At 45.8% G+C, this 24602-nt stretch overlaps 2 protein-coding genes across 4 annotated transcripts; both read right to left on the reverse strand.

The window, feature by feature from the left end:
* Positions 1-1580: 1580 nt before the first annotated feature.
* On the reverse strand, positions 1581-6503 carry LOC119327849 (sucrose synthase 7-like). 2 transcript variants are annotated; one of them, XM_037600927.1, is made up of 17 exons: positions 5812-6503; positions 5576-5708; positions 5327-5481; positions 5016-5208; positions 4807-4925; positions 4501-4717; positions 4323-4418; positions 4070-4246; positions 3872-3988; positions 3613-3779; positions 3293-3517; positions 2890-3211; positions 2525-2769; positions 2288-2426; positions 2118-2192; positions 1947-1970; positions 1581-1851 (listed from the first exon to the last, which is right to left on the reverse strand). In XM_037600927.1, the coding sequence occupies exons 1-17, from the start codon at positions 5910-5912 to the stop codon at positions 1789-1791; spliced, it is 2568 nt and encodes an 855-aa protein (XP_037456824.1). In that variant the 5' UTR covers positions 5913-6503; the 3' UTR covers positions 1581-1788. The 2 variants fall into 2 exon arrangements, with proteins under 2 accessions (XP_037456824.1, XP_037456823.1); XM_037600926.1 differs by having other exon boundaries at positions 2083-2192.
* Positions 6504-6650: 147 nt separating this feature from the next.
* On the reverse strand, positions 6651-10983 carry LOC119327848 (putative disease resistance RPP13-like protein 1). 2 transcript variants are annotated; one of them, XM_037600925.1, is made up of 3 exons: positions 10747-10983; positions 7127-10436; positions 6651-7036 (listed from the first exon to the last, which is right to left on the reverse strand). In XM_037600925.1, exon 2 carries the CDS (start codon positions 10408-10410, stop codon positions 7135-7137), a length of 3276 nt encoding a protein of 1091 aa, XP_037456822.1. In that variant the 5' UTR covers positions 10411-10436; positions 10747-10983; the 3' UTR covers positions 6651-7036; positions 7127-7134. The 2 variants fall into 2 exon arrangements, with proteins under 2 accessions (XP_037456822.1, XP_037456821.1); XM_037600924.1 differs by having other exon boundaries at positions 6665-7027; positions 10747-10981.
* Between the last annotated feature and the right edge of the window lie 13619 nt (positions 10984-24602).

Below are 24602 nucleotides of genomic sequence, written 5' to 3' on the forward strand. Positions count from 1 at the left end.
TCATAGCTCTCCCTACGAGTGAATTGGTTTGTACTCTTCGGTATCATGTGAACCTCTCAACGATCACTCTCCTCTTGTTATTCATGATACCTTTCTTGCCATTGCCTACCAAGGACATTACTTTATACACTCGTAGCATTGGACAATAAGGACAAATATGCGGCATGTGTGTTGGTCATAGAAAACTCCTACTATGGAATAGTCATTTCCACGTGAAATCCATGAAATGCATAAAAAAAAAGTTGGACAAATCTTTACTCCTAGAAAATGATTTTTATTAGTACTTTGGATAGATAAAATAAACAGATGACCCTGAGAAACTAGTGAACCGAGTGATAAAGCTGAGAGGCTTAAAATCTAGTTGCGTCCTTACCCAATGTTGCTTATGTGACCTTTCTGATTTTTTATAAAAATGTGAAACAACTCATGTATATAGGTTGGTACATATATTTTGTGCACTTGCAAATCTCTCATCTAAAGATATAATCATTTATGTCCCTCACAAGAAAAAACAAGTGATATGTAAATAAAAGAGGATTTAACTCATATATTTTTATGTTTTTGGTCATGGCACAAATGGTTATACTTTTAGATAACATGTCATAGGTGCACATGTGATACAACTATTTTGCATCAAGATTTGAGAAGGTGAACGGGTGAACTCTGGTCATCATTTCAGCCTCTTTTAGCATATTTTATCAAGAACTTCTATTTTGTTGTAGAGTTGCATGTGACGTTACAGCGAAGTGCCGAAGATCTAGCATTTTTATATGTTTTCTAAAAAAATGAGAGAAACAAGTTGAAAGTTTTACAACATTCGTGCTGGAAGAGAAGCGTGTGTGCATTCCCATGATATAATTTTCATTTTATGAATGTAGACTACGCAACGAGAAATGAACGGGTTTGTTTTTCAAATATTACAACATCCAAAGACACAACATTCTTTTTAAGACCAAATAACACCATTTTTATTGTTGCATCAAGCTGGTTCACACAGTATGAGCGAAGGCAATGGTGAAACAAAGCAAGTTCTACCAAGAGAAACACAATGCACCATACTCGCCAAGATTAGTTGGTCCATCTGCTAGAGGGAATATAAGAAGATCATGAGGGATGACATATAGCTATCACTCAGCTCGCGGCCATGGACCTAAGTAAATCGTGTCTCGTGTCAAACTGATCTCACCTAAGTTTATTAACGGGACCCTTATATGGTCTATTCACCCTTTATGCGCATATATGATCAACGCAAATTCGGCATCGGTAGCCCCAGATTATGCCCACCATGGATGGATTAGCTAATCTCATCGAAGCAACTTCGACAACGTCCCCTCCTCCATCGGCTCTAATAGTAAAACCCAACATATGACGGCAACCTAAGAGGGAGAAACCACCCTGAATATCTTAGCGTGGGGCGCACGGTCGATAATTGTTTCCACTTCTTTAAGCTTAGAAATGTTTCACAATTAATTACCCACTTTTCAATGGTTAGAAATGTTTCAGAAGCAATTATCTTCATATTCTGTAAGTTGGTGTGCTGATGTGGAGCAGATAAAGATTGCACACGGCTCTTTCAAATCTCATGTAAGTTCTTATAAGATATTTAATTCCAGTCGGGAAGACACACTTGCTGCCATGGGCAATTTCATCTTTGTTACATGTTTCCAATTTATCAACAATGAACACAATAAAAAAAATCCAATCCTCAACACCAATCACTTCACACTCTGGTACTGACAGAACGAACTGAGCAGCGAACATTTTGCTTCAGAACACATTCATAGCTCATCATGTAGTTGTTCTAATCATTTGTTTGCGCGCCGCTTCGGCCCGAGTAGGTTGGTCATCATCCTGAGCACACAAGAAAACATAACCAGAGATCAGCATAAAGCCATAAACACAATCACCGTTGTTTTCACTGCTGGGAAGTAGAACCGAACACTGACCTCTGGATCCGGTTCCGCGGCTTTCTGCAACAGCAGCAGCACCCCCCCAAAATCCCAAACAACAAATGGTTTAGTCAGTCAGTCAGTCGCTTCCCGGTTTCTCTTGAGTAAATTTCATAAGAGCGCGCACACTTGCCTTTCTTTCGGCCTCACTACGATCTCGTCACGCACCACCGCAGCGCCTGCTATCGAGGTCGAGGCTGTGGTCCTCGGGGGCTGCTCCCCTATTCTAGGGACAGTCTTCACCTGAATGAAAGAAAAGACGATGTGGTCATTTGATCAGACCTGCTCTGAATGTGTTTAATTATGTACTGAAGATGCACCGCGGATCGTGAACTCACCAGGTTCCTGTACTGAAGATTGTAGAATATCTGCAGGTACCGCTGTTTGGCCGCTCTCTCCTCCTTGTTCAGAGTCCTCCAGAAGCCATACATCGATCCCATGTTCAGCACTTTAGTAGCGTATATCTTCCATGTGTAACTGCCATCATGTGTAGCACACGGTTACATTTTCACACCAGGTGGCATAGGAAGGTTGGTGTTGACCACTCAAGAGGCAAGGTAAGGATCGGCGCCTACCATTCGTAGATGCGCTGAAGTCCAGCAGTGGACACCTTGTTCCAGTAGCTTGGGTCTTCCTTGCACTTCTGGAAGAAGTCTGCAATCTTGGTCCCTGCCCCCCTGCCGTTCGTCGGGTTTATGTGGAAACCTGAGACGCCATCGACAATGATCTCCGCTGGCCCTTCCTGGTTTGTCGCAAAGGTTGGAAGCCCGCAGTTCATCGCCTCGATGACTGTTAGCCCAAATGCTTCGTAGAGTGCAGGCTGAAACCAGAGATATGCATTATGGTTCAGGCTTTTATGTAATGGTTGGTTACTGTGAAGCATAGATTTCAGAGGATGGAGCCCTATATTGTTCATGCCCGAACAGTTAGTATTGCATACCTGAACAAATGCACCCTTTGTATCTGCAATGTAACGGTACAGCTCGCCGTTACGGACACGGTCAGTCTGAGCCTTGATCCACCGGATCTGTCCTTTCAGCTGGTACTTGTCGATCAAATTATGCATCTTGTTGATCTCGTCTATCTCTTCTCGGTCCTTGGACTGCGCAGCATTCAGGAGGCCTGCAACGACGACGAGGTTCACAAGGTCCCTGACCTTCTTGTTCTGGCCATACCACTCCACTAGTCCAGTGATGTTCTTCACCTTGTCCAGCCTTGCCATCGAGAAAATGATTGGCTTATTTTTGTCTGCCAGATACCCTCTGAATTTGGTAGCATTGCAACAATTAGCAACTTTGTCTGATCAAACAAAAGTATGTGTGTTCCTAAGGGACTTGACTTACATGTGTTCGTCTGTATCCTCCTTGCTGTACAGTAACTCCTCAATTTGTGGGTGTAAACCTGTCAGCCGCTTCTGCTTCTGTGTGTAGGGGAAGTAGACGGACTGATCGGCGCCAGGGGCAGCAATGTTGAACTTCGGATCAAAGACATTGATGCCCGTGGCGAAGCGGCAAAGCCCGGGCATTGTGAATGCATAGTGGTGTTCATATTGACCAGGCTTCTCCTTGCTGCACAATATGTCAATGTTAGAAGTTTCTAGGTGCAAGTACCCAAGCGCTGCCTGTTAGAGCACTGAAGTTACAGTAATATTCAGTCTACTGACCTCCCAGCAATTTCTTGGTATGTGCTAGTGATGATAAAATCGGTAGTGTTCATGGCAATCATATCGGCAGTGAATTGGCAGGAGAAATGGTATTTTTGGTCCAGCTCTCTCCACTTGGCATCTGAGTTCTCATACTTCGTCTTCTCGAGAGCATGTGCAATTGTTCCCTGTCAAAAAGACCACTTAGGGATGCCATGTCAACTGTGGTTGGTGGTAAAAGAGATCTTGAGGAATCCTCTTTGATCAAACATTTTCCTACCTGTGTGACACCTAGTTTGCTCGACATGAGGGACGCCACTAAGTTGCCGTCGGTGTAGTTGCCAATGATCAAGTCTGGTTTGCCCTCTAGAATGTCAAGGATCTTGGCAGAAGCATCCTGAAATCATGTCAGGATAAAGCTTTATTAAAGATCACTGACACAAGAGTGAAGATAATTAATAATTTGCAGCTGGCAAACCTGAGTATATCTCTCTAGGTACGGGTAAATGTCAAACCGAGACACCCACTGGCGCAAATCTTTCCCGTCTTCAGTCTTGAATGGCACACGGAGTATGTGTGAATATTTTGTATTTTCAACCGGTTCGAGCTCCACATTGCATTTTGTGCCTTTGGAATCTGGTATCAGTCTTGTTAGCTGCGGCACAATTGTAGCCATTAGTTTAGCAGTTCTACAAATTACACAGCAGGAATGGCTAGGATCATGGCCTTACCACAAGAATCTTTGGTGTTATATGCAAACCCTGCTGCTTGATTCTTTGCACCAGCTCCTCTTCCATGGACCTGACTTGGTCCAGGATGTAGACAACCTGTCATAGCAAAACCATGCCTTCAGAATGTGACACCCTGATCAGAGTATTATGTCCTATTATCTGCTAATAATATCCATACCTGACCGCCGGTGTCTGGCAATCCTAGAACCTTCTCTTGGCCAAAGTAACCATGGATGGAGAAGATGACGATGTTAAATATGGATGGGACCCTGCTGAAGAACTTCTCCATGTTGATAGGATCTGGTGCCTGGAGCACTTCAGATAGGAAATTCAGAGTCTCCTTGCACCTTTCTGCGTTCTCACCCCATCCTTTCTCCAATCCCCACTCCTGAAATCTGCAATACAATTCATGAAGAAACGTTAGGCATAGTTGCATATTTCTGTACCATCAATTATATGTCTACTTAATATGGCAGCACATCACCTCTGTTCAAATTTCAAATATGGTGTGAATTTAGGCAGCCCGCTGACAAAAACTTCTGCAAGGAGCAGCGCTGTCTGAAGCTTGTCGACCGTATCGATTGTGTCGTTGACCATCAGTTTCTGCATATTCATAAGGATATATAAGTTTAATCAGTCGATTAGTTCTGATCTTCTGATAGTCTCTGTGATATGGATGACTGAACTCTTTACCTCGCCGCGGTAATTCAGGGTGAGCAAATAGTCTAGCAATGGCTTCATGCTTTCAGGCTTCTCATTCAGCTTTGAAGACATGAATTTGGAGATAAACTGCATCCCATTCCCTATGGACGAGGGCAGCGTCAGATGAGGTGTTGAGAGGTCAAGAGCGCCAAAATCAACTTCCAATGAATTGTCATCCTTGGCCCTGAAATTCACATGAACAGACCATATTTTTCAGATTCATGATTTTACTCATCTAGCATTAAATTAGCTCTCTGATCCATGTCAAAGATCACATGATATTTGGTAAGAGTAAGACATACCATTTCTCATCATATAAGGTCTCTTTGAACTTCAGGTACTCTGATGGTGTAATTCCTTCGACCGACAGATCATCGGAGTGAACTTTGACGTATTCCCAGATGCCAGGATTCATTCTAACAGCGAATGCAACGAATGGCGGTAGCACTACAGCTTCCTGCAAACATAAAGGATTCCAAATCTGATAAGCTCCTTCCATCAAGCTTGATTCTAGCTGCAGAAGGGAATCAGGGAATGTAAAGCAAAATAACCTGTGTCGAACAAATAATGTAACCGAGAAAGCCTTCAACAAGCTTTTCCTTCTCAGCTTTGTCATCTAGTGATTTTTCCAGCTCCTCCACGAGCTGCTGGTTCTTCAAGAGCCTCCTGCCCTTCGATACATACCTGAAACATTTTTTGTCCCAGATTTCAGGATGACAAAGCTGACCACAGCAGCAATATTTCTTGATGCAATGCATGCCATAAAGAACACATTAACTTTTAGTACCTTTGGAAGCATCTCTTCATCTGGTACCGGCTTTGTTGCAGCGCATCAGGCATGGTTTCAGCGATGCTGTCCATTCTCTTGAAGCTGAGATTGGAAGCCATGGTGGGAGACTACCAGGCTTGATAAACTGGGTGGAGAAGATCAAAGAACTATTTTTGGAGAAGCAAAACTACGAAGGAATGTTGCTAAGAAGATTGTGATTGTCTGGGTGCTGATGGACAACAATTTATAGGAGAGGGCACAAAACCTCCCTCCATGGAGAAAGATTTATTTTCTCTGGACATGGCTGGAAATGCAAGGTAGATGATGCTAAGCTGAAAGGAGAAAGCACAACGCCTGGGAGAAGTTATTCCAAAGAGACACACAAGGCAAGAAAGGCGGCATTACATCATTACACTGTAAGATTCCTCATGACTTGTCACCATTTCTTATCCCTTTGCCAGCAGTTTTGACATCCAAACGTGAGGCATTAGGTAAACTTTTTGCCATTGGACATCCACACTAGGCCAAGAACTTTCAGAAGATCACAAAAGGCAATGAAAGCATATTCTCTCTTGGAGCTTGGGTTAAGCTTCCTTAAAATTTCAGAAGATGCACAGCAAATTGCTTGCTACCTGATATGAAGCAAAAGACCAGGGATCACCTTGTTGCAATCTCAATACCAGAAAGGAAACTCCAGAGCATCAAATGAAGAAAAAAAAAAGATACATTGAGCTGAGCTCTTTATTTCAAAAACTCGATAGCATCAAAGAGAGATATACAAGCAATTTTTTTTCATTAATCAGAACACAAACTTCAAGAGATTGCAGCATCCATCTCCATTCAAGGTATTAAACAAATTGAGAGTATCCAATTTCAGGATAATCATGAAATTTGCGCACATAAGTTTGCCAATTACATAAATATACATGTTTGATAGAAAACATTCTGACATGAAAAGAAAAAAACAAATCCATGTACACAAGTGGCAATACTTTACACTCATCAAAATCCATCAAGCTCAATGTTTACAATTTACAAATCGCCAGAACCAGGAAACGGAGAAGAATCACACATCGAGTATTGGTGAAGGAGTTAAGCCAAGTTCAGTACTGAGGAAGGGGGGGAAAGACCATCTGCTGTCTGATTCACCAAAAATACGGTACTCATTCCTCAGGCCTCACAACATCTCTTGGAGCAGTCGGGACGGGCGGACCGAAACATGTCTACCAAACAGCTGCAAGTACTTAAAATATATTAAACCATATCACTCGAGAGATTAAGGATAAGATGACAACTTGGCAAGTACTGAAAAGTGGAAAAGAAGAGAGCATACCAAGATTTTTAGGTAGACTTCTCTTCACACTGAGCATTTGTCTCGTAGATGCGACGGGCCTTGTTGTACCTTATGTACTTCTTGCCATCGGTGCTTGTGATGCGCACCTCAGGGATCTGCTGCACAACGTGCCAGTTCTTCCCACCCTCCAGGCAGCTCCTGAGTAAAGGGAGTGCACACTGCAGCTCGAATCGACGCAGGCCATTGGCCTGCAAACGGATCAGCAGCTCCAGCCACCGTGGGAATGCGATGTTCCAGAAGATGACCAACTCCTCGAAATAGTATGTCTCCGTGGATGGGGGGAACACAAGCCTGAGATGCTGCAGCATGTCGAGGCCCGACACGTGCTTCAGCTTCGCGCAGTCGTCGATGGTGAGTGACTTGAGTGCGGGTAGGTTGGAGATCCTCAGAAGCGCCCTGTTATCTTTCAGATAGAGTTCATCAGATAGTTTTGGCAGGTCCTTTATCTCTGTAAGGCAATGTGCACCCTCGACATGAAGGTCACACAGAGCAGCGTCCTTTAGACCTTCTGGCAGAGCTTTGAGTTTAGGGCAGAACTGTATGTGCAGTGACTTAAGACAAGGCAGCAATGTCTGGCTCTCTTCCACACTTAAGGACCAGTCTTCCAGATTCTTCATGTTTCTTAGCTTCAAAACCTCAAGCTTGGGGAACGAGATGGCTTGTGAAATCACAGTGGTGCCGAGGAATTCAGAACCGATGGCGACAATGGAGTCTGCATTTGAGATTTCCAGGGACTTAAGCTGTTTCAGGCGGCCAAGAGCAGGCAGAGTGGTGCATGACATGCAGTTGTCAAGATCAAGGAAGGCAAGGGCAGGGAAGGAGGTGTTTAGCTTGGGACCCGCCATCCAGTTTGGAAACTTTCGACCTTGGTAGTTCTTGATTACCAGCTTCTCAACGCTATTGGGTGGGGTGAGCTCATTCCATATCTTTTCACTCACTTTAGCTGAATCATCTCTAATCCACTGAGCACTTTTTACTTCATGTTTGTCCTTTTCTTCTTTCTCTGCGCCCTCTTGGTTCTCCTGTTCTTCCTCATTCTCTTCTTCTTCAATTAATGCTGCTTGCTCAGACAGGTGTAGAACCTTCAGGAATGGCTTGTTTGCGAGTGCAGAAGCTCCGGAAGTAGCCCTATCAAGTCTCTCAATCTGAAGGTACCTCAATTCAGACATGGCTCTAAGGTGAATCAAGTCACAGCCCTCAGGATCATTGTTGTCCTGACCAATGATCAGACCAGATAGATGGTTAAGATGCTTCAGTTCACCCACACCTTTCGGTACATAGCGTAGGGAAGTTCCCTCGAGGCAAAGGCATCTAAGCTCTTGCAATTCACTGATGGACCAAGGGAGTTTCTGCAGTCTTTGACAGCCTTCAAGGCTCAAGGTCTGCAAATTTACGAGAAAGCCGACGGAGGAGGGTAGGTCGCTGAGCTGAGTCCCGTCAAGATTGAGGTACCTCAGATGTCGCAAGGTGCCAACGGATTTTGGGAGAGCCTCTATTGCTGTGTTGCTCAGGTCCAAGACACGCAAGCACGTGGCTGACTCGAGAAGAAGATTGTCTATCACTCTGACATTCGGGCTGTTGAAGAGCATCAGTGACCTTAGGCTCATCTGCTGCTTCACTGAAATCGGATCCTCCAAGCTGTTCTCCATGTTACACAATGCAAGATGCCGAGGCTTTGACAGTGAGGACAACGAGCCCATGCTCGATCTCTCCTGACCGTCAATTAAGATACTCTCATCTGTTATCAGAAAGCGGGCCAGAGAGCGTAGGAGATCATGTGTCATCCAGCACTGGTCAAGATTGTCAGGATCAGGCTGTAACAAGTTTCTGCCTATCAACTCCAGATAGTACTCTTCAGCAGACTCTTCCAGTTCCTTGTTCTCTCTGGGCTTGACAAGGCCTTCGGCAATCCAGTGCCGCACGAGATCAAAGCGCCGAATGGGGCAGTCTTCTGGGTACAGAGAGGAATGGAGGAAGCACTCCTTGAGTTCAGAAGGCAGATCAACATAGCTCAAGTAGAGAGCCTGTGGCACCTGTTGAAGCAACGGCCGCATGGACCAAGCATCGCTTTTCAGGACCATCTGCCACTCATCCTTGCTCGTGCCTCTCGACCTCAGGACACCTGCAATGACCTTGATAGCCAGAGGATGGCCCTCGCATTTCTCCGCGATCTTCATCCCGACATCCTGCAGTGCTTGGATCTCCTCTGAAGCGGATTCCAGGAAGACCTGCTCGCGCAGTAACGCCCAGCTGTTCTCTGCATCCATTTTGTCGACGCGGTGGACGACTGCCTTCAAGCCTGCCGCCACTTCCTCGTCCCGTGTCGTGACCAGTATTCTGCCCCTTGCCACGCCGTCTCCCAGTGGATCTTTCAGCAGATCGTCCCATATGCCCGGGCTGTCCAGGTCATCCAAGACGATGAGAAACCTCTTTGAAAGAGCAGAGCTGAGGAGGCCGAGGAGCTCCTCCTTGTTCTCTGTGTCCCCAGCATTTACACCGGCGCCGGCGATGATCTTCTTCAAGAAAGCTGCCTCGGACAGATCCTTCGACATCTTCACCCACACGCAGATGGGGAAGTTTTCAGTCATCCTCTCATCGGTGAATATCTCCCTGGCAAGCGTGGTCTTGCCTATCCCCACGGCGCCGACGATGGCGAAGACGTCCACCTTCTTCTTGCCCTCCCTGAGCAACCTCGGCACGAGGCCGCCCAGAGACTTCTGGACCTGCGTCCCCACTGCGGAGCGAGGCTTCACCACGTCGTCGTGGCAGCTCCTGGACATTTCACTATTGAACCAATCCCTCCTGGCGCCGGGGCGCGGGGACGCCCCGGCGGCGGGGAGCGGCGGCATCTCGTCCTCGATCTCACGGAGCCGGATGTCGATGTCCCGGATGGTGAAGCCGATCTCGTGGTGGAACTTCTGGGGGCCCGAGTAGCGGAAGCAGGAGAACATGAAGGCGCAGCGCACCTTGGGGGCGGGCGGGTGGTCGTCGGCGAGGATCTTGGCGCCCTCGGCGGCGCAGACGTCGAGCACGTCGTCGACCTCGTACATGACGTCCTTGAGCAGCACCACCCAGGCGTCCACCCGGGAGCTGAGCACCCGGCGGCGCTCCTCGTGGGAGACGACGGCGTCGATGCGCGCCAGCGTGCCCAGCAGGCCCCGCACGTTGTCCCGGATGCCGAGCGCGCCGCAGGCCTCCTGCCCCGCGAACTCCTCCAGCGCCGCCGCGCACCGCTTCACGTACGAGTCCAGCACCACCGCCATGGACGGATCCCCTTTCTTGCGCAGACCTTCAACAGCAACGACGACGAAATGCGAAACAATAATTTGTATCAGTACAGCACGTGGGGATAAAATTGGATCCTTTCAACGGCGATTAGGGCGCAAATTGATTGATTTGCAACAAAAAAAAAGGATTCTTTCCCCATTTATCTCGATTTTAGTTGAGGATCGAATCAGGCCGACACAGGAAAGAACAAAATCCATCTACTGTATATCAGATCGGGAGCGCGTCCTTGAGGAGCTGGAACTAAGCACAATAAATAACTGACAATCTGCTCCCTGACTAATGGATTGATGGATTGATTGATTGATGATTACCTGTTGATGAAGATTGCTGAAGATTGGGAGGAGGATTATTGGAGCAAGAGGAGGTGGAAGAGGAAGGCGGGGAGCCAAGGGAAGGGCGGCGACGGCCACCACCTCAATGGCCACCACCCTCCTCCCCTCCCTGCTTTCCCAACCCAGCCAAAAGAGGGAGCGCGCCTCTAAATGGATCCGTCCCTGTCCCAAGACGCCTTCCTCCCCCTAATTTCTCCACCCTCGCAGCTCAAAATCCTCCGATCCAGACAGACACAAACTCCATTCTTCTTCTGGTGGATGGGCACAACAACCTGTCACATCTCTCGTTTCTCCTCCTGGCCCCTGGAAGATTGCCGTGGTACAAAATGGGCGCCATCCGGGCCATGGATGAGCTTGGCAGGGACGTTGGTTGGATACCGGAGGAGTGTGGGGGGCAGATGGCGAAGAGGGGAGAACAGAGCATAGCAGAATTGGGCAGGCTATTTTTGTAATCAGCTGACAGCAATGGACAGCAACATCTAAAAAGAGGAATTGCAAAGGCATGAACAGTGCAAATGAAAACATGTTTTGGGGAGCAAAAAATGGGAATTACTTTGGCATGGACAGTGCAAATAAAATGGTTTGTTTACTTTTGAAATTCGGTGTGGACTTTCTTCGCCATACAAATTTCAGTTAATCACAGCATAATCATGTGGCAGCATATAATTATTTGATGTGAATGAATGATTTTGTATGTCAGCATCAGATGCAGCCTGGCCAGAGGAACAGTCACCTGCCGACATGATTCCAACGCTGAGATGATCAGGGGTGATTATTTTTCTGAAATAATGATTTTTTTATGCGTAGTGGAGGGCCTGCAACGACTACATCAAGCAAGGAGTTGCTGTCATGTGGGTGAACAAATTTCTTTATTCCTCTTTGTGTTGTTAAAAATGGCTCCATCATGGCATGGCACCAAATGGAGCCTGCAGCTAGGTTATTTTCTAGACACCACACGACACGAACGCACTTACTCTTGAATAAAAATCCTTTATTTCTAAATAACTGTGACCCACTACCTAATTTTCCTAAACGAAAAATAGAGCACCACCCTGCTATGTGCTCGGCAGCCCGCCGTTCGTTTTGCTTAATTACGTCCTACTCCCTCCGTCATATATTGTAAGACGTTTTTTGACACAAGTGTACATTATGAAATGTACACGGAGGGAATACTTGTTAGAATCAAGAGTGGGAGAGAGAACTGTTTAGGGACACCAACGTTGAACTCCAGCGTCGGCCCATCAATGCCCGGACAGCAGGTGGAGATGCCCGCACTAGTACCGAATCAGGCATTGGAGACAATTTGGGTCGCGCTAACTGCCACACGTGTGGCATATACGACATGCGTCCACACACCATGTGTGGTGTACCCAGGAGGCAGCCCACACGGGCTGTGTGTGGGCGGACATTAGAATTGCCCACACGTGTGGGCGCGGCTATTTCGTGCCACACGCCCAACAAGTACTACTTATCTTCACCCCGTGTGTGTGGCACGAAGCAAAAATGCCCACACGTCCTAGCGCAGCTATGTTAAGTACTCCGCGGGATGACGGTTTAGTTGCCATCCTGGTTGGCAGATGTAGTTATCCGGTATGGCAACTGTAGTTATAAAAGCATGGCAACTCTATCTGTTTTGGTTAAATATAGTTGCCATGTCTAATTTATGATAGTTGCCGCGTGTAATCAGACCGTAGTTGTCGTGTGTGATTAACTACTTGCCATATATGGTCAAAACAGTAATTGTCATGTGTGTTTACCTAGTTGCCGCGTGTGGTCCAACCATAGTTGCCATGTATTGTTAATCACAGTTGACATGTGTGTTTATCTGGTTGCCACGTGCGCGCAACTGCAGTTGCCGTGTAGCAAAGAATCACAGTTGCCATGTGTGTGTACTGAGTTGCCACATTCGCGTAACTGCAGTTCAGTTGCCATATGTGTTTATCTGGTTGCCACGTGCGCGCAACTGCAGTTGCCGTGTAGCAAAGAATCACAGTTGCCATGTGTGTGTACTGAGTTGCCACATTCGCGTAACTGCAGTTCAGTTGCCATATGTGTACCGAGTTGCCACGTTCGCATAACTGCAGTTGCCATCCACAAGGTAGGAGTGTCGTGTGGGCGAAAAGCAGTTCGCCCACACGCGCATGACCTAGGTGGTGGCTGTGTCGGTGAAAAGCAGTTTGCCCACACAACTCAGCTGGCAAACAGCGTTGTGCGGGTGTGTGGGCAAACTCTCCAACGCCCACACACCAGCCCCGTCCTACGTGGCACACCAAATCCACCTTTTCGTGTCAAGATTCGTGCAAAAGACAGTGGACGATGATTCAGGCGTGTGGGCGAGTTGGGTAGCGCCCACACGTGTGGGCGTCAAGAGTGGGAGAGAGAACTGTTTAGGGACACCAACGTTGAACTCCAGCGTCGGCCCATCAATGCCCGGACAGCAGGTGGAGATGCCCGCACTAGTACCGAATCAGGCATTGGAGACAATTTGGGTCGCGCTAACTGCCACACGTGTGGCATATACGACATGCGTCCACACACCATGTGTGGTGTACCCAGGAGGCAGCCCACACGGGCTGTCTGTGGGCGGACATTAGAATTGCCCACACGTGTGGGCGCGGCTATTTCGTGCCACACGCCCAACAAGTACTACTTATCTTCACCCCGTGTGTGTGGCACGAAGCAAAAATGCCCACACGTCCTAGCGCAGCTATGTTAAGTACTCCGCGGGATGACGGTTTAGTTGCCATCCTGGTTGGCAGATGTAGTTATCCGGTATGGCAACTGTAGTTATAAAAGCATGGCAACTCTATCTGTTTTGGTTAAATATAGTTGCCATGTCTAATTTATGATAGTTGCCGCGTGTAATCAGACCGTAGTTGTCGTGTGTGATTAACTACTTGTCATATATGGTCAAAACAGTAATTGTCATGTGTGTTTACCTAGTTGCCGCGTGTGGTCCAACCATAGTTGCCATGTATTGTTAATCACAGTTGCCATGTGTGTTTATCTGGTTGCCACGTGCGCGCAACTGCAGTTGCCGTGTAGCAAAGAATCACAGTTGCCATGTGTGTGTACTGAGTTGCCACATTCGCGTAACTGCAGTTCAGTTGCCATATGTGTTTATCTGGTTGCCACGTGCGCGCAACTGCAGTTGCCGTGTAGCAAAGAATCACAGTTGCCATGTGTGTGTACTGAGTTGCCACATTCGCGTAACTGCAGTTCAGTTGCCATATGTGTACCGAGTTGCCACGTTCGCATAACTGCAGTTGCCATCCACAAGGTAGGAGTGTCGTGTGGGCGAAAAGCAGTTCGCCCACACGCGCATGACCTAGGTGGTGGTTGTGTCGGTGAAAAGCAGTTTGCCCACACAACTCAGCTGGCAAACAGCGTTGTGCGGGTGTGTGGGCAAACTCTCCAACGCCCACACACCAGCCCCGTCCTACGTGGCACACCAAATCCACCTTTTCGTGTCAAGATTCGTGCAAAAGACAGTGGACGATGATTCAGGCGTGTGGGCGAGTTGGGTAGCGCCCACACGTGTGGGCGTCAAGAGTGGGAGAGAGAACTGTTTAGGGACACCAACGTTGAACTCCAGCGTCGGCCCATCAATGCCCGGACAGCAGGTGGAGATGCCCGCACTAGTACCGAATCAGGCATTGGAGACAATTTGGGTCGCGCTAACTGCCACACGTGTGGCATATACGACATGCGTCCACACACCATGTGTGGTGTACCCAGGAGGCAGCCCACACGGGCTGTCTGTGGGCGGACATTAGAATTGCCCACACGTGTGGGCGCGGCTATTTCGTGCCACACGCCCAACAAGTACTACTTATCTTCACCCCGTGTGTGTGGCACGAAGCAAAAATGCCCACACGTCCTAGCGCAGCTATGTTAAGTACTCCGCGGGATGACGGTTTAGTTGCCATCCTGGTTGGCAGATGTAGTTATCCGGTATGGCAACTGTAGTTATAAAAGCATGGCAACTCTATCTGTTTTGGTTAAATATAGTTGCCATGTCTAATTTATGATAGTTGCCGCGTGTAATCAGACCGTAGTTGTCGTGTGTGATTAACTACTTGTCATATATGGTCAAAACAGTAATTGTCATGTGTGTTTACCTAGTTGCCGCGTGTGGTCCAACCATAGTTGCCATGTATTGTTAATCACAGTTGCCATGTGTGTTTATCTGGTTGCCACGTGCGCGCAACTGCAGTTGCCGTGTAGCAAAGAATCACAGTTGCCATGTGTGTGTACTGAGTTGCCACATTCGCGTAACTGCAGTTCAGTTGCCATATGTGTTTATCTGGTTGCCACGTGCGCGCAACTGCAGTTGCCGTGTAGCAAAGAATCACAGTTGCCATGTGTGTGTACTGAGTTGCCACATTCGCGTAACTGCAGTTCAGTTGCCATATGTGTACCGAGTTGCCACGTTCGCATAACTGCAGTTGCCATCCACAAGGTAGGAGTGTCGTGTGGGCGAAAAGCAGTTCGCCCACACGCGCATGACCTAGGTGGTGGCTGTGTCGGTGAAAAGCAGTTTGCCCACACAACTCAGCTGGCAAACAGCGTTGTGCGGGTGTGTGGGCAAACTCTCCAACGCCCACACACCAGCCCCGTCCTACGTGGCACACCAAATCCACCTTTTCGTGTCAAGATTCGTGCAAAAGACAGTGGACGATGATTCAGGCGTGTGGGCGAGTTGGGTAGCGCCCACACGTGTGGGCGTCAAGAGTGGGAGAGAGAACTGTTTAGGGACACCAACGTTGAACTCCAGCGTCGGCCCATCAATGCCCGGACAGCAGGTGGAGATGCCCGCACTAGTACCGAATCAGGCATTGGAGACAATTTTGGTACATGGGCCTATGGTGGTATCGTGATCCACCTCAAATCCCATAGCCCCTAGGCGCCCCATGTAAGTGCCTACAGGCCTAGACCTCTTACGGCTGCCCTAGCGCCCCTTTTGGCCTCAGCCCCTTGTATAGTTTAAAAAAGTTCCGTCATATTTCTCAACAATATTTGTGCCGCTGCCACTTCAAGTTCTAGGGCGATCGTCATTTTTCATCTTCAATCCAGTACTCTGTTCGCGGGGGAATTCATCTCCATCTTCATCGATGTCGAACTCGTGCTCCAGTGTGAGTTCTAAGTAGTCTACCCCCCCCCCCCGACTATGGGTTCACGACTGTAGCAAAGATGTAATCTCTCCACTTTGTAGCTCAATACAATAGCCATGTGAGTTTCCCTACAAGATTATGGCTAATCTGATGTAAACTCTTTATGTCCAGATTTATGGATGTTGTATGTTTGATTTATAGATGCATATATTCTATCGGGGTGCATGTCTTATCCTGCCCATTTTAGATAGGTGATCAGTAGTGTGAAATGTGTGCACTACTTAGGTCTAATCTTGCAAGTAAACTAACATAGTGGCGGAAAGTGGAAAAAACCTGCATTTTATCACTACCACTAAGGATGAATATTTTTATGAGGACTAAACTGGGTCATATGAACAATAGATTGTCATCTTGGTTGAAGCAATTATGTGTGTTTACACTTAATGTTTGGATGGTGCGGAGGGTACCTCAGCCTACAAATGAATTATTAACTAGATGCAGGGAGGGTCTCGGTGTATAGACTTATGGATGTACTACATATATAATATCAACACGTCACTTGATAACCCACAAGTGTAGGGGGCGCAAAAGTCTTCAAGGAAAGTATCACAACCTATTTTTTTTGGTTCGACACAAGGAGAACTAATAAATATTTCTAAAGTTTAGCAGTTGAGTTTTCTATTCAATGACAACTAAAAACAAATACTTGCTCGAGAGAATTTATTAGTGGCAACTGCATTGGACGGGTTTCCATGGTGATTGTAGAATAGTAACAAAGCATGAAAATGACTTTGAGAGAGTAACAATGATCAAAAACGTAGGCATGGGAATGGATAATGGACGTTGCATGGATAGAAACAATATTTGACAAATGTCATCCTTCTCACCGACCTCTCCGTAGGCTGCGATGAGGTCCTCGTATCGGTGATCATAGAGGTCCAAAATCCATGATGACATCTTACATGGGATGATATGCGCTTCGTATGCATTGACATAGAGGTAAAGGTAGCAGATGAGCTCGTGGTCCCCCAATGAGGACATGAGAGGCGGGGGGTTGCACGTTAGGGTCCATAATAGGGGATTAAGGTGTTGAGCTCGAATCAGATTGGGGATTGGCATTGTTCATGTTGTTGTTGCAACGAGGGCGTAGGGTGTGCCATTAATATCAAGGGGGACTAGACTGGACATGGGTTGGCCTTGTTGATTTTATTATAGAGGAACCAACTCATCATTTTTTGTACCGAACACTTTTACATTTGAATTATTCTGTCAACATAAATCCTAGCACATTTAGTCACACAATGATGAACCTAATTTTCAACATACAATGTTTTGTGTTAAAGCTCTGCTATCTCCAACTAAAAAAAGAGCTCTGCCATCTATCTATCTGAAAATACATTTTGTAGAAACAATTAAGATTTTTTTTCTTGATTTATTTTGCTCGAGACATTATGCAGAAAATCATTGGTTGAGCTCAATTTTCCATCTATCTAAAAATGTTAATAATCACAAAATAACAATACTTTCTGGATTAATATGTATCTAAATATGGTAGTGCATTCTTATGCTTTCACAATATTAGTTAAATATCTTGGTAACATCCCTAAAGCTTTTCTATCTAACAAATATGTAGATTTCTAAAATATATTATTATCTAGTTTACGGAGTCTGTGTAGTGATGGTGCATGATAGGACAAGCCAGTGGCGCACATCTGGAGCCATGTCTCAACACATGCCACACCAACCCGTGCTGCTACCGATGGAGCACGCATAGGCCCTCTCCCTGCATGAACTCCGCCATACACTTTTTACTCTTTGATAATAATGAGTCTATTTTTGCACTACTTCTTACCTATATTGTTCCCACATAATAGTCATACAATTTTCAAAATTTTATCATGTTTGCGCACCCGTTGTCCATATTTCACCAAGTTGCCAAAGGAGAAGGATATTTTAAACATTAAGTGGAAAACCCCTAATTCTAGGTGAAGATCATGCTAATTGATGTCATAATAACCTTCCTGTTGGGGGACGTAGTAATTTCAAAAAAATTCCTACGCGCACGCAAGATCATGGTGATGTATAACAACGAGAGGGGAGAGTGTTGTCTATGTACCCTCGTAGACCGACAGCGGAAGCGTTATGACAACGCGGTTGATGTAGTCGTACGTCTTCACGGCCCGACCGATCAAGCATCGAAACTACGGTACCTCCGAGTTCTAGCACACGTTCAGCTCGATGACGATCCCCGGACTCCGATCCAGCAAAGTGTCGGGGAAGAGTTTCGTCAGCACGACGGCGTGGTGACGATCTTGATGTTCTACTATCGCAGGGCTTCGCCTAAGCACCACTACAATATTATCGAGGACTATGATGGAGGGGGGCACCGCACACGGCTAAGAGAACGATCTTGAAGATCAACTTGTGTGTCTAGAGGTGCCCCCCCTGCCCCCGTATATAAAGGAGCAAGGGGGGTGCGGCCGGCCCTAGGAGGAGGCGTGCAGGAGGAGTCCTACTCCTACCGGGAGTAGGACTCCCCCCCCTTTCCCTAGTTGGATTAGGACTTGGGGGGAAGGAGGAGAGGGAAGAAAGGAAAAGGGGGGCGCTGCCCCCCCCCCTCCTTGTCCAATTCGGACTTGAGGGGGAAGGGGCGCGCGGCAGCCCCTAGGCCTCCTCTCCTCTTCCTCCACTAGGCCCATTAAGGCCCATTAGGTTACCGGGGGTTTCGGTAACCTCCCGGTACTCCGGTAAACTGCCGATTTCACCCGGAACACTTCCGATGTCCAAACATAGGCTTCCAATATATCAATCTTTATGTCTTGACCATTTCGAGACTCCTCATCAAGTCCGTGATCACATCCGGGACTCCGAACAAACTTCGGTACATCAAAATATATAAACTCATAATGAAACTGTCATCGTAACGTTAAGCGTGCGGACCCTACGGGTTCGAGAACAATGTAGACATGACCGAGACATGTCTCCGGTCAATAACCAATAGCGGAACCTGGATGCTCATATTGGCTCCTACATATTCTACGAAGATCTTTATCGGTCAGACCGCATAACAACATACATTGTTCCCTTTGTCATCAGTATGTTACTTACCCGAGATTCGATCGTCGGTATCTCAATACCTAGTTCAATCTCGTTACCGGCAAGTCTCTTTACTCGTTTCGTAATACATCATCTTTCAATTAACTCATTAGTTGCAATGCTTGCAAGGCTTATGTGATGTGCATTACCGAGAGGGCCCAGAGATACCTCTCCGACAATCGGAGTGACAAATCCTAATCTCGAAATACGCCAACCCAACATGTACCTTTGGAGACACCTATAGAGCTCCTTTATAATCACCCAGTTACGTTGTGACGTTTGGTAGCACACAAAGTGTTCCTCCGGCAAACGGGAGTTGCATAATCTCATAGTCATAGGAACATGTATAAGTCATGAAGAAAGCAATAGCAACATACTAAACGATCGGATGCTAAGCTAATGGAATGGGTCATGTCAATCACATCATTCTCCTAATGATGTGATCCCGTTAATCAAATGACAACACATGTCTATGGTTAAGAAACATAACCATCTTTGATTAACGAGCTAGTCAAGTAGAGGCGCACTAGTGACGTTTAGTTTGTCTATGTATTCACACAAGTATTATGTTTCCGGATAATACAATTCTAACATGAATAATAAACATTTATCATGATATAAGGAAATAAATAATAACGTTATTATTGCCTCTAGGGCATATTTCCTTCAGTCTCCCACTTGCACTAGAGTCAATAATCTAGATTACACAGTAATGATTCTAACACCCATGGAGCTTTGGTGCTGATCATGTTTTGCTCGTGGAAGAGGCTTAGTCAACGGGTCTGCTACATTCAGATCCGTATGTATCTTGCAAATCTCTATGTCTCCCACCTGGACTAGATCCCGGATGGAATTGAAGTGTATCTTGATGTGCTTGGTTCTCTTGTGAAATCTGGATTCCTTTGCCAAGGCAATTGCACCAGTATTGTCACAAAAGATTTTCATTGGACCCAATGCACTAGGTATGACACCTAGATCGGATATGAACTCCTTCATCCAGACTCCTTCATTTGCTGCTTCCGAAGCAGCTATGTACTCCGCTTCACATGTAGATCCCGCTACAAGGCTTTGTTTAGAACTGCACCAACTGACAGCTCCACCATTTAATGTAAACACGTATCCGGTTTGCGATTTAGAATCGTCCGGATCAGTGTCAAAGCTTGCATCAACGTAACCTTTTACGATGAGCTCTTTGTCACCTCCATATATGAGAAACATATCCTTAGTCCTTTTCAGGTATTTCAGGATGTTCTTGACCGCTGTCCAGTGATCCACTCCTGGATCACTTTGGTACCTCCCTGCTAGACTTATAGCAAGGCACACATCAGGTCTGGTACACAACATTGCATACATGATAGAGTCTATGGCTGAAGCATAGGGAACATCTTTTATTTTCTCTCTATCTTCTGCAAGTGGTCGGGCATTGAGTCTTACTCAACTTCACACCTTGTAACACAAGCAAGAACCCTTTCTTTGCTTGATCCATTTTGAACTTCTTCAAAACTTTGTCAAGGTATGTGCTTTGTGAAAGTCCAATTAAGCGTCTTGATCTATCTCTATAGATCTTAATGCCTAATATGTAAGCAGCTTCACCGAGGTCTTCCATTGAAAAACTCTTATTCAAGTATCCCTTTATGCTATCCAGAAATTCTATATCATTTCCAATTAGTAATATGTCATCCACATATAATATCAGAAATGCTACAGAGCTCCCACTCACTTTCTTGTAAATAGAGGCTTCTCCAAAAGTCTATATAAAACCAAATGCTTTGATCACACTATCAAAGCGTTTATTCCAACTCCGAGAGGCTTGCACCAGTCCATAAATGGATCGCTGGAGCTTGCACACTTTGTTAGCTCCTTTTGGATCGAAAAAACCTTCTGGTTGCATCATATACAACTCTTCTTCCAGAAATCCATTCAAGAATGCAGTTTTGACATCCATCTGCCAAATTTCATAATCATAAAATGCGGCAATTGCTAACATGATTCGGACAGACTTAAGCATCGCTACGGGTGAGAAGGTCTCATCGTAGTCAATCTCTTGAACTTGCCGAAAACCTTTTGCGACAAGTCGAGCTTTCTAGACAGTAATATTACCGTCAGCGTCAGTCTTCTTCTTGAAGATCCATTTATTCTCAATTGCTTGCCGATCATCGGGCAAGTCAACCAAAGTCCATACTTTGTTCTCATACATGGATCCCATCTCAGATTTCATGGCTTCAAGCCATTTTGCGGAATCTGGGCTCACCATCGCTTCTTCATAGTTCGTAGGTTCATCATGATCTAGTAGCATGACTTCCAGAACAGGATTACCGTACCACTCTGGCGCGGATCTCACTCTGGTTGATCTACGAGGTTCAGTAGTATCTTGTTCTGAAGTTTCATGATCATCATCATTAGCTTCCTCACTAACTGGTGTAGGTGTCACTGAAACAGTTTTCTGTGATGCACTACTTTCCAATAAGGGAGCAGGTACAGTTACCTCGTCAAGTTCTACTTTCCTCCCACTCACTTCTTTCGAGAGAAACTCCTTCTCCAGAAAGTTTCCGAATTTAGCAACAAATGTCTTGCCTTCGGATCTGTGATAGAAGGTGTATCCAATAGTTTCCTTTGGATATCCTATGAAGACACATTTCTCCGATTTGGGTTCGAGCTTATCAGGTTGAAGCTTTTTCACATAAGCATCGCAACCCCAAACTTTCAGAAACGACAACTTTGGTTTCTTGCCAAACCACAGTTCATAAGGCGTCGTCTCAACGGATTTTAATGGTGCCCTATTTAACGTGAATGCGGCCGTCTCTAGAGCGTATCCCCAAAACGATAGCGGTAAATCAGTAAGAGACATCATAGATCGCACCATATCCAGTAAAGTACGATTACGACGTTCGGACACACCATTACGCTGTGGTGTTCCGGGTGGCGTGAGTTGCGAAACTATTCCATAATTTTTCAAATGTACACCAAACTCGTAACTCAAATATTCTCCTCCACGATCAGATCGTAGAAAATTTATTTTCTTGTTACGATGATTTTCTACTTCACTCTGAAATTCTTTAAACTTTTCAAATGTTTCAGACTTGTGTTTCATTAAGTAGATATACGCATATCTGCTTAAGTCATCTGTGAATGTGAGAAAATAACGATATCCGCCACGAGCCTCAATATTCATCGGACCACATACATCTGTATGTATGATTTCCAACAAATCTGTTGCTCTCTCCATAGTACCGGAGAACGGTGTTTTGGTCATCTTGCCCATGAGGCACGGTTCGCAAATACCAAGTGATTCATAATCAAGTGGTTCCAAAAGTCCATCAGTATGGAGTTTCTTCATGCGCTTTACACCGATATGACCTAAACGGCAGTGCCACAAATAAGTTGCACTATCATTATCAACTCTGCATCTTTTGGCTTCAACACTATGAATATGTGTGTCACTACTATCGAGATTCAATAAAAATATACCATTCTTTAAGGGTGCATGACCATAAAAGATATTACTCATATAACTAGAACAACCATTATTCTCAGATTTAAATGAATAACCGTCTCGCATCAAACAAGATCCAGATATAATGTTCATGCTTAACGCTGGCACCAAATAACAATTATTTAGGTCTAATACTAATCCCGAAGGTAGATGTAGAGGTAGCGTGCCGACCTCGATCACATCGACTTTGGAACCATTTCCCACGCGCATCGTCACCTCGTCCTTAGCCAATCTTCGCTTAATCTGTAGTCCTTGTTTCGAGTTGCAAATATTAGCAACAGAACCAGTATCAAATACCCAGGTGCTACTGCGAGCATTAGTAAGGTACACATCAATAACATGTATATCACATATACCTTTGTTCATCTTGTCATCCTTCTTATCCGCCAAATACTTGGGGCAGTTCCGCTTCCAGTGACCAGTCTGCTTGCAGTAGAAGCACTCAGTTTCAGGCTTAGGTCCAGATTTGGGTTTCTTCTCCTGAGCAACAACTTGCTTGTTGTTCTTTTTGAAATTCCCTTTCTTCTTCCCTTTGCCCTTTTTCTTGAAACTAGTGGTCTTGTTGACCATCAACACTTGATGCTTCTTTTTGATTTCTACCTCCGCGGCTTTCAGCATTGCGAAGAGCTCGGGAATTGTTTTATTCATCCCTTGCATATTATAGTTCATCACGAAGCTATTGTAGCTAGGTGGAAGTGATTGGAGAATTCTGTCAATGACGCAATCATCTGGAAGATTAACTCCCAATTGAATCAAGTGATTATTATATCCATACATTTTGAGTATATACTCAGTGACAGAACTGTTCTCCTTCATCTTGCAGCTATAGAACTTATTGGAGACTTCATATCTCTCAATCCGGGCATTTGCTTGAAATATTAACTTCAGCTCCTGGAACATCTCATATGCTCCATGACGTTCAAAACATCGTTGAAGTCTCGATTCTAAGCCGTAAAGCATGGCACACTGAACTATCGAGTAGTCATCAGCTTTGCTCTGCCAGATGTTCATAACATCTGGTGTTGCTCTAGCAGCAGGCCTGACACCCAGCAGTGCTTCGAGGACGTAATTCTTCTGTGCAGCAATGAGGATAATCCTCAAGTTACGGACCCAGTCCATGTAATTGCTACCATCATCTTTCAACTTTGCTTTCTCAAGAAACGCATTAAAATTCAATGGAACAACAGCACGGGCCATCTATCTACAATCAAATATAAACAAGCAATATACTATCAGGTACTAATTTCATGATAAATTTAAGTTCAATTAATCATATTACTAAAGAACTCCCACTTAGATAGACATCCCTCTAATCCTCTAAGTGATCACGTGATCCAAATCAACTAAACCATGTACGATCATCATGTGAGATGGAGTAGTTTCATTGGTGAACATCACTATGTTGATCATATCTACTATATGATTCACGCTCGACCTTTCGGTCTTCGTGTTCCGAGGCCATATCTGTATATGCTTGGCTCGTCAAGTATAACCTAAGTATTCCGCGTGTGCAACTGTTTTGCATCCGTTGTATTTGAACGTAGAGCCTATCACACCCGATCATCACGTGGTGTCTTTGTTGGGTTACGTAGTAATTTCAAAAAAATTCCTACGCACACGCAAGATCATGGTGATGCATAGCAACGAGAGGGGGAGAGTGTGATCTACGTACCCTTGTAGATCGACAACGGAAGCGTTAACTTGGTTGATGTAGTCATACGTCTTCACGGCCCGACCAATCAAGCACCGAAACTACGGCACCTCCGAGTTCTAGCACACGTTCAGCTCGATGACGATCCCCGGACTCCGATCCAGCAAAGTGTTGGGGAAGAGTTCCGTCAGCACGACGGCGTGGTGACGATCTTGATGTACTACTGTCGCAGGGCTTCGCCTAAGCACCGCTACAATATTATCGAGGACTATGGTGGAAGGGGGCACCGCACACGGCTAAGAATATGATCACGTGGATCAACTTGTGTCTCTAGGGGCGCCCCTTGCCTCTGTATATAAAGGATCCAAGGGGGGGTTGCGGCCGACCCTAGTAGGAGGCGCGCAAGAGGAGTCCTACTCCTACCGGGAGTAGGACTCCCCTCCCTTTCCTTGTCCAAGTAGGAGAGGGGGAAGGAGAGAAG

Source organism: Triticum dicoccoides, chromosome 7A (assembly GCF_002162155.2).
Source record: "Triticum dicoccoides isolate Atlit2015 ecotype Zavitan chromosome 7A, WEW_v2.0, whole genome shotgun sequence".
In the NCBI taxonomy this organism is placed as follows: Eukaryota; Viridiplantae; Streptophyta; class Magnoliopsida; order Poales; family Poaceae; genus Triticum; species Triticum dicoccoides.